We start from the raw sequence: 14937 nt of genomic DNA, 5'->3' as shown, positions 1-14937 counted from the left end.
AACATGACTATATGGAAGCTTTGATCCCCCGGGTCCCCGACCTATCTTCCAAATGGTTCATAAAGATTAGCATGAGAACATCAACACCAAAACATGATCAAATGCATTTCAGGATCTTACACATGAAGGTGATTACACAAGCAAAACGTCTTGAATTAAACATTCCAACAGTCTCTCTTTCTAGAACATATAACACGCTACGTCGTCTCCACCATGGTATGTATTATCGCGGTCATTCGAACATGCGTGACCACGTAACTGTGCATGTCCGCAAAGATGTGTACCTAGACAACGATGTACATTCCTCCCGAGGTATCTCAGCAAAACGTAAGAAAAATCGAAACAGATACAGAGCGAATGAAGCAAGCCGATTGTCAGCCATAAAGTGTATGAAGCTGACGGGTATTTAGGCGTGGAAAGCACAAATTAATGCCCAGTGTCGTAGAAGAAAAAGAACCAGAAAGTCGAAATGGGAAAGGGTATCGAGCAGTTTGTACGCTGGGAAAACAGAACGGGTATGTGATGCTAAAGAAGATCTGAGGAACCGTTAGCGAGGTCTGAGTAGAAGAAGCCCACGATGCTCACCAAAGCACATTCTACCACTGTCTTCCGGCGCCAGATCCAGCTGCTGCCGGCTGGCCATCAACGTTGCCAGTAAGTTCGGCGACACGCGCCTTGATACGGGCAACACGACTTTCGATGGTCTCCTCGCCACTGGTTTCACCTTCATCGGTGCGCTGGCTCTGGCTCACGCTTCGGCTACGTCGGACCTGTTCTTCGCTAAGCCTTGCGGCGCGCTCTGCTGCATTCTTTCTAATTTGCGCCCATCGGTCCTGAGATGGCGATTGTTGCTTTGTGAACTCGATAGATTCCTCAGAAATATCATCCGCATACTCCGGCGCGCGTTGAGTTGGGGTCCTAGGGTTCGTCTGTTGCACCTGGCGACGAGGCACTGTCGGGGCGGCAGCGGCGTCGTCCTCGCTCTCATCGTCAGCAGGGGCAAACGCAGGCATGTCATCCATAGGGCCTTGGTCGAATCGAGAGAAGGCTTGGTCAATTTCTTGTTGCGTTGCCGGTGCTCCAGCAACAGGGCCGCCTGCTTGGATCGGCTCCGCGACCTCGGGCGAGGATGCCGCGGGACTAGGTTCGTAGTTTGGCGATGGCTCCTGCACGGGCTCAGGATGGTCATCGGTGTAGGTCGGCGATGGCTCTCGTACGTTGGGATGATGGTCGTCCAGTCGAGAGGTACTGCGAACGGCATCGGATGCTTGGAAGTACGAATCATCCGCAGGCGCAGGCGCAGGTACTGCTGCAGGTGTCTCGGTCTTCTTTCTTCCGAAAAGCTTCCTGAAGCCACTGCCTTCCTTCTTCTTCAGCTTGTTCGGCGAGATCTTCTTTCCAGGTGCGGCACCCTGATCCTCACTGACGCGAGTCTTGGGCTGAGGACCTACGACTGGCTTGCGATCGGGGATTGACTTCCTCAAGGCAGGGTGCTGGTTCGGAGTCGCGCCTGTCTGAACAGACTTCTCATCCGAGATGGGCAGTGGTGTCGCGAAGGGCGTTTCCTCGATGGGTGTGGACTGCTCCCGCGTCATTGCAACGGGGAATGACTGTTGCTGAGGAAGTGGAGTCTGGGTAGGTGACTCATGCGGCCAAGGAACTGGTGTCACAGAGGCCTTTGTAGGCGTGGTGGTATCAATCCGAGCGGGCGAGTCTCCTCGCTCAGACTTTGGTAGCGCAGGAAGGTCCCGGTTCGACACGCTTGGAGGCAGCGGGGAAGCGCGGCCATTGGCAGCTGCTGTAAGGTTGTTCTTTGAACCTCTGCCCGCAGTGTGATCACCAAGGTATTGGGCACGGAGAGCATCCTTATCGAGGGCGGCTTCGCCAAACTTCTTGTCCCACTGCATGGCCGGACCAGCCTCGTTCACCAGATGTGGCTGCAATGTAAGCACACTGTTTGTTTTGACGGACGTAGTATCGTCGGTACGTCCTCGGCGTGTCGCAAATTCTTTTGCATCCTTCTCATCACGCTCGTTCTGAGCCAGTTTCGCGGCTGCAGCCTGTATTCTTGCGTGCTGGTCGGGCCCAATGCTAGTCTTGCTCATCGGCGTGTTGGTAGTCGTCCGGCTGTATGGCTCTTTAGGGGTTGGCTTCTTGCCTGTCGACTTCCGCCGACCAAGTCGCCCGCGCCTCGTGAAGCTGAATTTGGACTTCTTTTCCACAATGTACGCACCCTCTTCAGGGGCAGCGGCACCCTTGACCTGCTCTTCCATGACCAGCCACTTTGCGCCCTGGATGCGTGTCTCGATCAACGTGCATCTTCCGAACGCAGCCTTGCGATCAGTAGTCTCTTCGGAAGCCAGACTGATCATCCATACCCACCAGAAAGTCTCGTCGAGATCGAATTTGGTGATGCTTGCCAGCTCGCCGGGCTCGAGGTCGTCTTCGCTGAGGCCATTTCGTACGTGTGACTGAGAGCTGTGTACGCGGTGCTCTCCTAGTGGTGGGAGTTTCTGGTTTGGCATCAACAAGGTAGTTGGAGGAGATTGGTTGTTCTCGTCAGCAAAACCCGAGGACAAGAAGTCCGCCCACGAAGGAGTGGTTGGGCGACCAAAGTCGGTGTTGTTTGAGCGGGGCCCGTTTCGGAGACTAGAGAACTCTCGTGGGTTGCCACCCACTGGGGTACCGTTGGTACTGGCGGAGCTGTCCATGATACCCGAAAACCCGAAGTCTTCAAAGCGGGACCATGACGGGTCTGGCGTAGTGGGGTCGGCGGCCGAGACAGTCGATTGATTTGCCGTAGCAATGCACTCGAGTACTCTGCGGCACTCATCCGTCAGGGCCTTGACGGTGTCGTCGTATTCGGAGAACTGCTGTAGCGCTCTGTCGTCGTCTCGGTACTCGAAGTTCTTTGCGCGACGCAGCAACGCGAATGGTGTAGGCGAAACGGAATCCACTATCATGACCACCTTGGTTGTTCGCGTTTGCATAAGGGTCGGTGTTTGCGGAGGGTATTCGGTCTGGGAGAGTAGCGCCTGGAGTGATCGTGGTAGAGCAGAGATGCCGCCGACTACGTTCATATCTGGCGATAGCGATCGCAGGTAAGCGAAGAAGAGATGGCTGGCAGCATCCGCGGCCCTACAATTTAGTTAGTATGCGTTGGTCGTCTAGTCCAGCGGGGGTGCTTACTTCTCCCATGTGCGATAACCACCGTCGAAGCCCTTGCCGTCTTCAACGAACTCAAAGGCCCACCATCCGGCTAAACGAGAGAGCTTCCTGCCACCCATGCCGTTGCTCTTGCCTCTTGCGGCGACCGCAGACAGGAGGTCGAAGAAGTCGAATATGATGTGCTTGCGAGCTTCGGAGTCGACGCTGATTGGTATGAAGGTGTCAAAAGCGTGGCGCGCGAAGTTTGAATCTGTACAGAACGTCAGTGGTGATTGGGCATGTCTTTGTGGTCGCCTTACCAGACTCGCCGATTCGGAAGAGCTCGTATGCGTCCCATGTGACGACACCGCCGGGGAGTCTGCTCCAGCACCATTTTATGATACTGCAGAGCGTCTGGCTACGTCAGCGCATGAATCGATGTGGTGAGACGGGCATGTTAGCCTACCAATGGCTCAGTAAGTCGCAGTTCCTGTGCCAGCCCCTCGCCTGTGTATTGCCGTGTGCCCTCGTAGGCGGCTTTGAAGAAGTTGCGTACGAAGTTGCGGGAGGCACTCGTGTCGGAGGTGGGGCGGAAGGGGAGGAGCATAAAGGGCATGTCCAGGGCTTGCGGGTGTTAGCAGTGCGTGCGGGGTGCCAATTGACGGGTCGACGTACCCCTCGATTTCATCTCTTGGGTGCAGACGTGGATGAGCTCCTGGATCTCGTCGGGCGCGACATCCTTGCGCGTCCATGATTCCTCCCAGCGGGGCTTGGGCGGCGCGACGGGCTCGGGGGCAGCTTTGGCGCCCTTTTGCTTGTCCTTGGAGTGGAAGACATTCTTGAAGAAAGGCATGTTGGTGTATGGCGGGGCGGGTCTTCGCTACCACCAGGGCGAGTGACGCAGATGCGCTCGGGGGTGGATGCGCGACGCGGTAGTAGCGCGATGCAGGGACGGATGCTATTCAATTGCTTTTTCTGCGTATGGCTGCTGTGTTAGCAGTGTAGGTGTATAAAATCACTGCAAAGAGGTTCCTGGGCTCGGGCGGCCGAGGGGACGGATGGCTGCTGGCGGGAAAGGAGAAGAGCAGGCAGTTGCAGTCCGGCAGGCCTCATTAGGGTACAGGCGAAATAAGTTCCAATCGACGCCCGTCAATCGCCCATCCCTGCGCCGCCAAGCCCTCCCTTTGCAGCTAGCCCTCGCTCGCAGCCGTGGCTCCTGCACGGGACAGTGGCTTCTGTTTCGCATCTTTGCTTTAGTCGCCAGCACACCAGTCCCGGTACTCGAAAATCTACGCGGCAAACGCCTGCCTCTGGTGCGCGATTGGCGGGGCGGTGTTGATGTGTTGTCCCTCGTCGCGTCATCCACCGCGCATCCCCACCGTGTCACCGCTGACACCGCCTCATATCGCGCCCACTCGCCCTGCCTGGGCTGCTTCATCACCACCAGCCTTATCCCAGCTCTCAACACCACACAGCACCACTTCACGACGCCTCGTGGGACTGACCCTGCGTAATGCGCCCGCTGCTGATCCGACTAGCTCCCGACCCCAAGGGCCGTTGTCTCGTACGCATGAACCTGACTCCACTGTAAATCTAATACTCGTGATGCTATGGCGGCGGCTGAGAAGAAGCACATGCACCAGCTGAACTCACCCGAGGCCTGAACATCCTATCTGACAGCCGCTGGCAGTGGCACCAACTGTATCTGCTCGGATACAAGAGCACATCTTCCTGATCAATTATCGCAGGCAATTGGCTTGTCACATGTCAATATACAAGGTGTAACGCGACGAGCAGCCAATTTGTGTTGATGCAACGGCAGTGTCGTGAGAACACCATCTTACCCTTATGCTCACGTCAATAATCAACGTCTTATCGTCTTTCTGCTTTTTGCTTCCAGACAACCGCGCGACCGTCGCGCGCAATTTCCTGCAAACCCTTCCTGGTGGTACTTCGGCGTATCTTTGAAACGACAGAACAAAGTCCACTCTCCTTCACTTCCGCCCGCGTTCCGATGGCACGCCATGTGTTCATGGCAGAACCCTGGTGGGAATGCAGGATCAATGAACATGACATCAGCATACATAGAAGCCATGGTTTCTCTGTATCTGAGCTTGCAGGAGCTGCCAATAGGGGGCAGATTATCGGCAGTATTTTCAGCAGAGACACCCTATAAATTCAGATCGACAGGTGTTGTACCGCGAGAGACACCGTCTTCACTCTTCCTGATGCAGACGAGTGCTCACACCCGACGTGTTGTCTTCGGGCTTGTGCAATCGCCAAGCGTGCGGGCACGTGTTTTCGTGATCTGCGCTAGCCAAAGCTTCAAATCCATTCTGGCCTAGCTCCAGAGCTATCGAAATGCCGTCCCGTTGACATCTCGACGTTGTCAGTACCCTGAACGCGTTCAAAAGCGACCCCTCGTGACATCTAATTAATGCGATCACCAGAACTAGTCTCTTCTTGAAAGATCCGCGCACAATTCCGGGTTCGCTTTCGTTTTAGTTATTCTCTTTGTTGCGGGGTGCAGACAACTTCCGATCATGCCAGCCCAAACAACATGTCCGATACCCGAAGTCGACCGCGCACTGTCGTCATACATAAACAATCGAGAAGACACGCTAAGGATTCGACGCGCTCTTTCCAAGTATCTTACCTCAAGCCTGAGGCCCGTCAATGCAGCGACCCAGAACCAGCATCTGAACCATGAGTGCCCACAGAACCTATCTGCGGCCAACACCAACCCTCCAGGCCTGAAGGACACTCGTTTGGAATATCTACAAGCTCTGCGGGCTAATTCCCAGGCGCAAACAAGACACCGTGAACTTCAGACGTCGTTAGAAGATCTTCGCAACCGCTACGTAGACGAGAACCCAACGCAGCCAGAATCAGAATACGACAACGAAGTTACACGGGGTTATGTTGCTTTACTACGACAGCGCCGGCGCTATGCAGAACTTCAGGTCATCCAAGAGTCTCTAGACAAGCTCCTCACCGCAAAGCCATCGACCGCTGCAGCTGACCCAAGAGCTTCCATCAGAAGCGTCATCGGCGAGCAACCAGACTTACCTGCCGAAAGACTAGAGCAACTATCGCAAGCCGAAGATGACCAGAACTGGGTCTTCAAGCTGAAGCAGGAGGTTCTCGAGGCGCGAACAGCCATGGAGCGCGCCCAGGCCGCGAGGCAGAAGGCCCAGGACGAGATGCCGGGTGAGCCCAGCTTACAAGCTCAAGTTCATGCACTCGAGCGAGCAAGAGACGAGCTCGTTGATTGGGTGCAAGGGGAATTGGCCAAGATGGAAGAGGACAGTGTTTTCCTTGAGGACGCCTCACCCGTCAAACGTCCAGTCAGCGTCGCGGCACCCGTCGATCTTGCGTCAGCAGAGACACAGATACGAGAATCGTACAACAAGTACATTGAAGCTCGTGCTAGTCTGCTCGAAGCTCATGCAAGCCTCCAACAACCACTGGATGTTCAGACTGACGATCAGAACGGCGGTCAAACTACACCCAACGAAGACAGCAAAGCCGCAGCAACGAAGCCTATCCGGCCAATCATCAAACTCTTGCCTTACCTCCCGCATCTTACCCAGATAGCCAACAACGAGCGTTCTCTACTCCAGCAATCCGTATACCTCCAGAGTCAGATAGCATCTGCAGACCAAGACATTGAGGAAGCGCTTCTCCGACTCTCCGGCGAAAGCCATCTCTTGCCAGCTGGTTCGAAAGAAGTCGCAGCATGGGGCAAGACAGCACGGGAAGCTGAGGCGGCTACTGAGAAACTGGTCAAGGAGCGTCTGCAGGCTGCCCGGCAAGAAGTGGGGAGTGTGAGCACGATTGTAGAGCTCTGCTCGTTGCAGAGCAAGGTGTTGGAGTCGGCATAGGACGAGGGGCCGATGATAGCATGGAATAAGGATTGCGGAACCTAGACTACGGCCACGATCAAGCGAGAAGATATCATCTTCGCCAGTCACACAGGGCTTGTTCGTAGCCCTAGAATGAATAATGGCATGACCCTCTTACATTGACATCACCGTGTCAGACCAGCTTCTTCGTTCAATGTAAATGGCATACATTTGCATAGCTGACTGAACAAGTGATGTCTAAAAAGATTACCATTACTCATAATCCAACATCGAAGTGCTTTTTGTTTGGTTCTCAATTCAGGTGGACCGTTATTCTACATCTTTTAAGATCATTTTGACCAGCTACCGACATTCGGCTCAGCACTGTCTTGCCAGCATACACTGATGGAGGCTGGAACAAAGCATCAGAATACGGGAGACAGCCAAAGTTCGCACATCGCTCTTCTTCCGTTTCAATTTTGGGACACAAACACCATCCGTCGGGTTATATCCCTTTTCGAAGTACTACTTCGCGGAAGAGAGTAGTAGAGAGTGCAGAAGCGCAAAGCGTGGATGACAGGTTTTATATAGCCGTCGGTGTCGGTCATCGACAGCAATATGAGTGTGCGATCGGTGTCAGGTGCAGTCGAAGCATGGTATTTTCATCCATTGGTTTCATGTCAAGTGCGAACGCTACATGTTTACCATGCACCACTTTTTCGTTTCTCAGAAGTACTGGCATTTTAATGGTAAGATGTATTATTGAGAAGTTCCAAGGTTGCGTATAAATTCATCCTTCTCTTCTCCTTGGACATGGCATTGCATCCTTTTGATTTTGTTCCAGAGTCCAGGAGGATCGGCCATGCGATTGTTGCGGCGTCATTTTGATTTAGCAAAGTCGGGCTTCGAGACATGGACAAGTGGGAGAGAACAGAACCCAAAGGTTTGTATGCTCCTCGTATCGTCGAAACGGGACATGTGATTGTAGAATGTGCATTTTGATTGTCAATTGCCCTTGGATGGATTCCGTTCTCAGCTCGCGCCAGGACATAATTCGACGCCCTCGATTTTTTTTGGTAAGAAGACATGAAAGAACATCTCAATATTTTGAGTTGGAGACCGAGCAGCTTGGGTTGATAAGAGGAAGACTGTGAGGTGCAGAAACGGGGTTTTATATATGTGAGCGGTCAGTGCGCTATACCAGCTTTGTTATACAAGTCATGGCCAAGTATGTTGCGGATCAATATCCAGCATCAGTACATATCAGCGAACACCATAGTGTTGGCGCATAGTTAGTGACTGTCTGAGCAGTCTCAAACCATCAAATGACATCCTCGTGTTTTTGAAGATGAGCACACGTGTTCATGTATTCGATAACAGCACATATAGTCTCCTTGGTTTTCTCCATGACGTGCGCAAGTACGTATTTCTAACCTGTATCTTCCGACCAGAAACTCAACGCTTTCTATTTAGATGTTGCAGCGTACGCTCAAACATACGTTCAACATGTCTCGAGTTCCGGCTCACACATAGGGCGATCGCATATGGTTTTGATTCAAACAACGCAGAACACATGGCAAGTCTTGAATAATTTTTTTGGAACATGGGACAATTGTGTATTGGTTTTAGTGGGAAAAGGTGAGTACATGCGAGGAGAAGAGCAGTACCAAGTCGATGTTTTATACCCGACCCAGCACTACTCACGCCATTTGCCAGAGCGTTTACTTTTTTTTTTTGTGTGTGAAAGTGAACACTCAGTCTCATCAAATTTTTTCTCCACGGTTTTCTCACTCCGAAAACGAGGAAGTCGTGGAAGAGAGCGATGGCGAATAGCCCCTGGCCATTACTGCGTCGTTGACATTTTTGGAATGTGTATATGGTATGTTGATCTGGCAATCCGAAGAAACCTCTGGCGGAGAACCCACAGACATATGCCTTGTGCAGTCTGTCTTTTGGAGACTTGTCTTTTTAGAAAGTAGTAAAGGAATGAGAAGAGAAAGTGTCCTTCTCAGCATAGGATTTTCAGCAGTGCAGTTTTGAAAGCCAGGAGAAACTCCATATTGAGCGGCTTTGCTTTTTTTGAATATGTTTCAGGTCTGAAGGATGGTATGAAAGTATGGAAGCGGCACGCTGTGAGCTTTTCTATGCACCGTCAAAGGTCTGTGCGTTAATCTTCCTTGGAACACGTCAGTAGATAATCGCTCGAATCCGACATCACCTGATCCAAGGTCTGCCTTCGCTGAAAACAGGACATTGAAAGAAATCTAAAGAGGTATCGTAGGTATCTATGCATCAGTAATCGTTCAAAACCAATCCAAGTATGCTCCGCCTCATAGCATAGCAACCACACAGCTCGCCAGTGCCAGACTTTTACATACTCATCACCTCGAACAGCCTAGACATCTCTCCAATTCCGACTAGTCACTCGCTCTCTCGTATCCAGCCTCGGGCCTCTACCCATATCACGATACTCTCTCGCAAGCCCACCTCTATCACTTCCCTGATCGATCATCCTCACCGCCCTCCTCTCTTCCACAAATGTAGCAGGTTGTCCATTTTCATCGATACCCTTCCAGCTTCTGATATCATTGATCTCAGCTGAATGTGCGCTCTCCGAATCGGTATCGTCATCTTCTTGTCTTCGGCGACTAGGCGGTGGAGTCATAGAACGAGTCCGTTCGAGTGCTCGTGGACGGGAGACATGGCGAAATAGTGGCCGCGGTGGTCGTTCAGGTGACAGAGGAGAGGGCGGAAGACGGGGTGTGCGACGTGCGGGAAGAGGAGAGATGTTCCGCACGAGTACCTCCTCAAACCGTCTTGAGGGCGGGGGAGAAGGTGAAATACGGCGCTGTCGATCAATGCGAATTTCTTCTTCGTATTCCCTTCGTGGAGACGGCGATGAGTGCCGTATGCGAATCCTCTCGAAGTCCTGGGCTAGTGGCTCTGGTGGAGGATCGTCTACAACCCGATGGCGGGAATACTCTCGGTAATGCTCGTACTTGTCACCACTCGCCAGTCGTTCGTCGGCATACCTTGATCTTCCTCTTGACTCCAGTACTGGCTCTTCTTGCCTTCTTCCACCACGAAAGTGAACACGAGGCCCTCCGACTTCGACGTGCATGCTCTGTTGACTTTCGCGCATAGTATCCCTTCGCCTGTGAGAGGTTTCGTGCTCGGTGCCTAGGGGCTTCAGGATGCTCCGACTAGGTGAATCCAAACGGCGACGTGGCACAGACTCAGCATTGCTCGAAGTTTCATCCGACGCCTTGAGAAAGCTACGCTGCTCTGGTCCAATCGGGCGGTGCGGCCTCGGATGCGACATGAGACGAGCTTCCGCTTCCTCGTTTCGCCTTTCAGCCCGGAAGCTGACACGAACTGGAGATCTACTTGAACTCCTAGTACGTCTTTCCTGAGACTCGCTCCGATAGACAACTCTCGAAGATCTTGTCGGCGGCGGGGGCGACGGACTGAGTTCGATGATCCTTGAGCTTGCCCGGCGCGATGGACTTCTCTCGACCTTCCTGTAGGAGTGAGCACGGACAACGTCTGGAGGAGGCCAAACCTCGTCAGATCTCGAGGTAAGACTGGGAAGTGGCGGAGGTGGCGCAGGGTACACTTCATCCGACCGTGTTTCTCTAGTGCGGACGATGTCAGGCGGGGGCCAAACTTCACCAGCATACCTGGAAGAGCGGCGAGGACTCAATGAGGAAGCTTTGAGTTTTCGTTCCGACCTAAACTCTCGTGTCGGCTGTTGAAGTACTCGCAGGCCCAGGCGCGCCTGACTAGACTCTCGTCTAACAACACGAGGACGACTGGGAGAGTATCGCGTGACGTAGATCTCCTCTCTATTTTGCCTTCGGCCCCTACGCTCATCATGGTCGATGTCGATGTGGACACATTCTCTAGGCCAGTCGCAGGGTTCTTCGGCCGTACATCTTCGAATGTACCTGTATCTGCTGCTTGAACGATGTGCGCCTGCAAGCTTCTTTTTGCACCTTCGACAGGGTGTGGGGATCATGGGCTTGCCAGGAAGGACCGGGTTATTGCGATGGAAACCTGCGGAGCGCATCTCGCCGCAGTGACTACAGGTGTGACAGAGCATAACTGGCACAGCTACTTCTTCTACCTGCGGGGGTGGTGCTTGCGCGGCATGCGATTGTCCGTATTGTTCGTAGTGGTATTGCTCGCTTGTCTGCCTCGATCTTGACTCCATAATCTCTTGCTGCGTGTTGCGTGACGACGGTACCATCGCGCTCGTAAGAGGAGCGACTCGTCGACGTTCCATCCCAGAACCTGGATTGCTATACTGCCAGTCGGCGTTGTACCCTGGCGGAGGCGGAGGTCGTGCGTCGTAGCCCTGTGGAATAGGAGCGTGTCCTTGTGGTCCGGCTACTGATGGTATCTGCTGTTGATCCTGTTGTTGTGACTGAGGGCTTAGGAGCGGTGGTGGGCGCTGTGGGATCCCCAGATGATTGTACACGCCCTGACCGTATCCAGCCTGCTGAGGGTACCCAGTCTGTTGAGGATAGCCTCCCTGGTATCCGGGAAAAGAAGCGACGGACGAGGCAGCTGGCGGAGGCGTGGGTGCTGCGGGAGGGACTCCGAGCCCTTGGAATTGCTACACGGTGGGTAAGCCAGGTTCTATATTTGCTGACGCACTGCGCGCGGGCGTCGATGAGATGGGGCCGAACATGATTACGTCTATTCTTGCTGTCAGCCAACTTCTGGTCTCAGGCGACAATGGCGCACTTACACATTGTAAAGATACGAATTGGCTGGCCGGGCGAAGGAGCCGGGGTACTGAGGAATTGGCTGGCCTTGATCTTGGCTTTGCCCGTTACTGCCACTGCCGCCAGTGCGGCCCATATACGACTCAAAGGCCCTTCTCTGTTCTTCGTTCGCCATATTGTGGTTTGAGCAGGTGCGGACGTGCGACTCGAAGGTGGAGGGAAGCCGGAGGACTGGCCCTGGTCGTGGGTCCCACGTGGGCGACCGGGAAAGCGCGAGGAGGTGTTAAGAGGAAGGAGCGACAGAGAGAGATGTGGGGTAGACAAGTGATGGTTGGAAAAGCATGTGAGAAAGCATGTCGACGAACGTGGAGTCAAGGTGAAAGAGCAGACGCACAAGCAGGATTGCGCGACTGCGAAACCGCATCTCCAATCATGATAGTCAATCTCACCGCAACTCACCTCCAGGATACCGAAGATGGGACTTAAATATTCTTTTATTTCTTCCCAGACGCCCGCCTGCGAACAATGCCAATATGGCTTCTTATTTGTACAAATGCTATAGATCTCTAGCAAGATTTTGATACGCCCATCACGTCTACTCAACTCTCAACACCCTGGGTCCCTTCCTCTTGGTGGACCGCTTCTTCTTGTGGCCCTTGTCGAACGATACGGCGCTTTGATGGTCGCGGCCAAAGTTGTCAAGATCCTTGACCTTGTAGATCCTGATGATCCAGTTCTCGCTGGTGAAGGCCTCCTCGATGGTGCTGAGCTCGGGGCCCTGCGCGGGAAGGCGCGCGCCACGGACACGGTCCTGGGCTTGTCCGGCGGGGAACAGCGCGTTGTAGTTGTAGTAAGACATCTTGTACCTGATCTGCTGTTAGTATCTGCAGTATATGGTGGGGACTAGATCTCTTACATCAAGCTGTTCTTCATGGTGGGGGTAGCCTCCTCGTCTACACGGTACTCGCCTCGTGGAGTGAAGAAGTTGCGCTCCTTGACCTCATCGGGCCAAATACCCTCGGCAATCCTGACCATCCAGAGGAACTTGTTGATGTCGTCTCCAGAGTAGCCAAGTAGACCACCAAAGACGACCAGTACGTAATCAACCTCGTGTTGACGCATGATGGGGTAGCTGACCTCCTCCCTGGAGCTCATAGCCTTACCGACGGTAGCAATGTGCGTGTTGTTCCAGGTGTTGTTGTCGACAAGGGTAGGGCGGTCGGCCATACCACCGATCTGGTATCCGTAGTCCCACCACGACATGATCTTGGCATTCTGAGGGGTGTTCTGCCTGAGCCAGTAGTATGCCTCACGGTAGTCATCGATGATGTGTTGGCTACCGTCAGGAAGTCTGGATGCGAGCACGACGGAGGGCGAAGAGTAGGCGTTCGAAGTGACCCATGTGCAGTGCAGAACGAACAGCATGAGGTAGATGGCGGCGGTTCCGGCGACGGTAAGCTTGGAGGCATACGAGTAGATGCCGACGAGCGGGTTGCGTGTAGATCGGAGACCCTCGGGAAGGATAGCTGCAGCAGCGACTGCAGCGGTATCGGTGCTGCCGTTCTCGGTGACGGGCTTGGGGGTCTTGACGTCGAGGTAGGTGTCAAGGATCTGCGAGAAAGCGATTGCCGATGCAACGCAGACAATGGGAGTCAAAGTGAGCATGAGACGGACCATGACACCAGCGAAGTAACTGGCGAGCACAGCGTAGATGACAATGAAGACCTGCTCGTCGGTCAAAGTGCGGAAGCACAGGTAGACACCGGCGGGGAAGAGCCAGATCATCATGTTGAGATCGAAGAAGAAGGCAGGCCATGCGGTAGGCTGGTGCTCGGAGACGGAGGCGATGATAGGAATGTGAATCTTGGCGTATCCGGTATCCCAGAGCGAGTAGAAACGGCCAGTCCAGGGCGCAATGACACCGGAGACGGTCAGAAGCACCAGTCCTCCGACACCGATGAGGAAGACGCTCAGAACCAGAGCGCGGAGCAGCGTCTGGAACTGCTTTCCGGGAAGCTGTGCGCGAACCCAGTCGACAAAGGCCACCAGCTGGAGGAGACCAAAGACACCGAGCGCGGACATGTGCTCGCTACTGCGGATGGGCAGGAAACCGACGAAGGGAATCTGCATACTCGCAAGCGTACCGAGCGCATACCACGAAGTGTAGCTGACGTACAACCTCGGGCTGTATCGTCCCATACAGATCAAGACGAAAGCGTGCAGGGGCAGCAAGTTGGTGATGAAGACGTATCCACCCCACGCTGACACCATGTATCCGTAGAACAGCGCAGTCAATGCACCCCAGAACATGGATCCGAGCTTGACTGCCTTGATCCACAGGAAGAAGGTGAAGACGAGCAGGAAGATGGCAATGGCCTCGTTATCGTAACTTCCTGCGACGGATCGCGAGATGTAACCGGGGGTGATGCCCATGAAGGCTGCAGCGAGCAGACCGGCCGAGGGCGACGGGACCATCTCGGAGGTCAGGAGGTAGGTCGCGAGCGCGGTAAGACCTGAGAAGGCAGGCGCGAGGAGGACACAGATGTTTCGAATGTCGACGGGCATGGCGAGAGCGCGGAGGGCGTGGTAGATGACACCGCTGGTGACCATCAGTCCGGGGTAGAGAGTACCACCCGTGACTCGTCCAAGAGGGTGCCATGTTCCTGCATTCATGTCAGTCCATTGTAGCTACATGGCATTGGGGCATGCGGCGGAGATGCGTACGGTCGTCGAACCAGTCCCAGAAGCTGTAGAAGCCATTCTGTACCAGGTATTTCGTCGCTCGGAAGTTGAACCACGGATCGACTGCATTGTATAATCAGTCAATTGCCCTTCCATTCCCCAATTGTAGTACTGACACTCGTGGATGATGCTCTCAAAGCGGATTACGGAGAACAGACGACTGCTTACGGCGGCGGCAGCGATGAGGCACAGGATAATAACCCGGAGCAAGCCTCGAGTATTGCGGCCGGTCGCCTGCTTGAGCAGCTGCCCGTCATCTACGGCGGCAGCCATGTTTGCAGGAGAAGTTAAGGAAGGTGAGGTTGTTGGTCGCAAGGCCGCGTCACGGAACTTCTCGAGAGCTATGCTTCATGAGCACACGTTTCCAACTCCACGCCTCGGCATTTGGTTTCGCCGACCTTCAACACCCCTGCAACGTCATCACCATCACCATGTCCGCGACAGCCACGGGGCGCCATTAAGCATACAACATT

The 14937-nt window shown here is 53.9% G+C and overlaps 3 protein-coding genes across 3 annotated transcripts; 1 reads left to right on the top strand and 2 right to left on the bottom strand.

Annotated features, from left to right (window-relative positions):
- Positions 1-596: 596 nt before the first annotated feature.
- J4E79_006866 (uncharacterized protein) lies at positions 597-4000 on the bottom strand (the record flags this gene model as incomplete). Its single annotated transcript, XM_049355734.1, has 5 exons — positions 597-3138; positions 3190-3418; positions 3468-3561; positions 3614-3771; positions 3823-4000. The coding sequence occupies 5 exons, from the start codon at positions 3998-4000 to the stop codon at positions 597-599; spliced, it is 3201 nt and encodes a 1066-aa protein (XP_049209763.1).
- Positions 4001-5690: 1690 nt separating this feature from the next.
- Positions 5691-7031, top strand: J4E79_006865 (uncharacterized protein; the record flags this gene model as incomplete). Its single annotated transcript, XM_049355733.1, has 1 exon — positions 5691-7031. The coding sequence occupies one exon, from the start codon at positions 5691-5693 to the stop codon at positions 7029-7031; it is 1341 nt and encodes a 446-aa protein (XP_049209762.1).
- Positions 7032-12317: 5286 nt separating this feature from the next.
- On the bottom strand, positions 12318-14737 carry STT3 (oligosaccharyl transferase stt3 subunit; the record flags this gene model as incomplete). Its single annotated transcript, XM_049355732.1, has 4 exons — positions 12318-12588; positions 12639-14385; positions 14447-14527; positions 14581-14737. The coding sequence occupies 4 exons, from the start codon at positions 14735-14737 to the stop codon at positions 12318-12320; spliced, it is 2256 nt and encodes a 751-aa protein (XP_049209761.1).
- Positions 14738-14937: the final 200 nt, after the last annotated feature.

Source organism: Alternaria viburni (assembly GCF_023758015.1).
Source record: "Alternaria viburni strain BMP 2772 chromosome Unknown scaffold_14, whole genome shotgun sequence".
Taxonomy (NCBI): domain Eukaryota; kingdom Fungi; phylum Ascomycota; class Dothideomycetes; order Pleosporales; family Pleosporaceae; genus Alternaria; species Alternaria viburni.
Note: the sequence above shows the minus strand (reverse complement) of the source record. Positions and strands in the feature narration are given on the sequence as shown.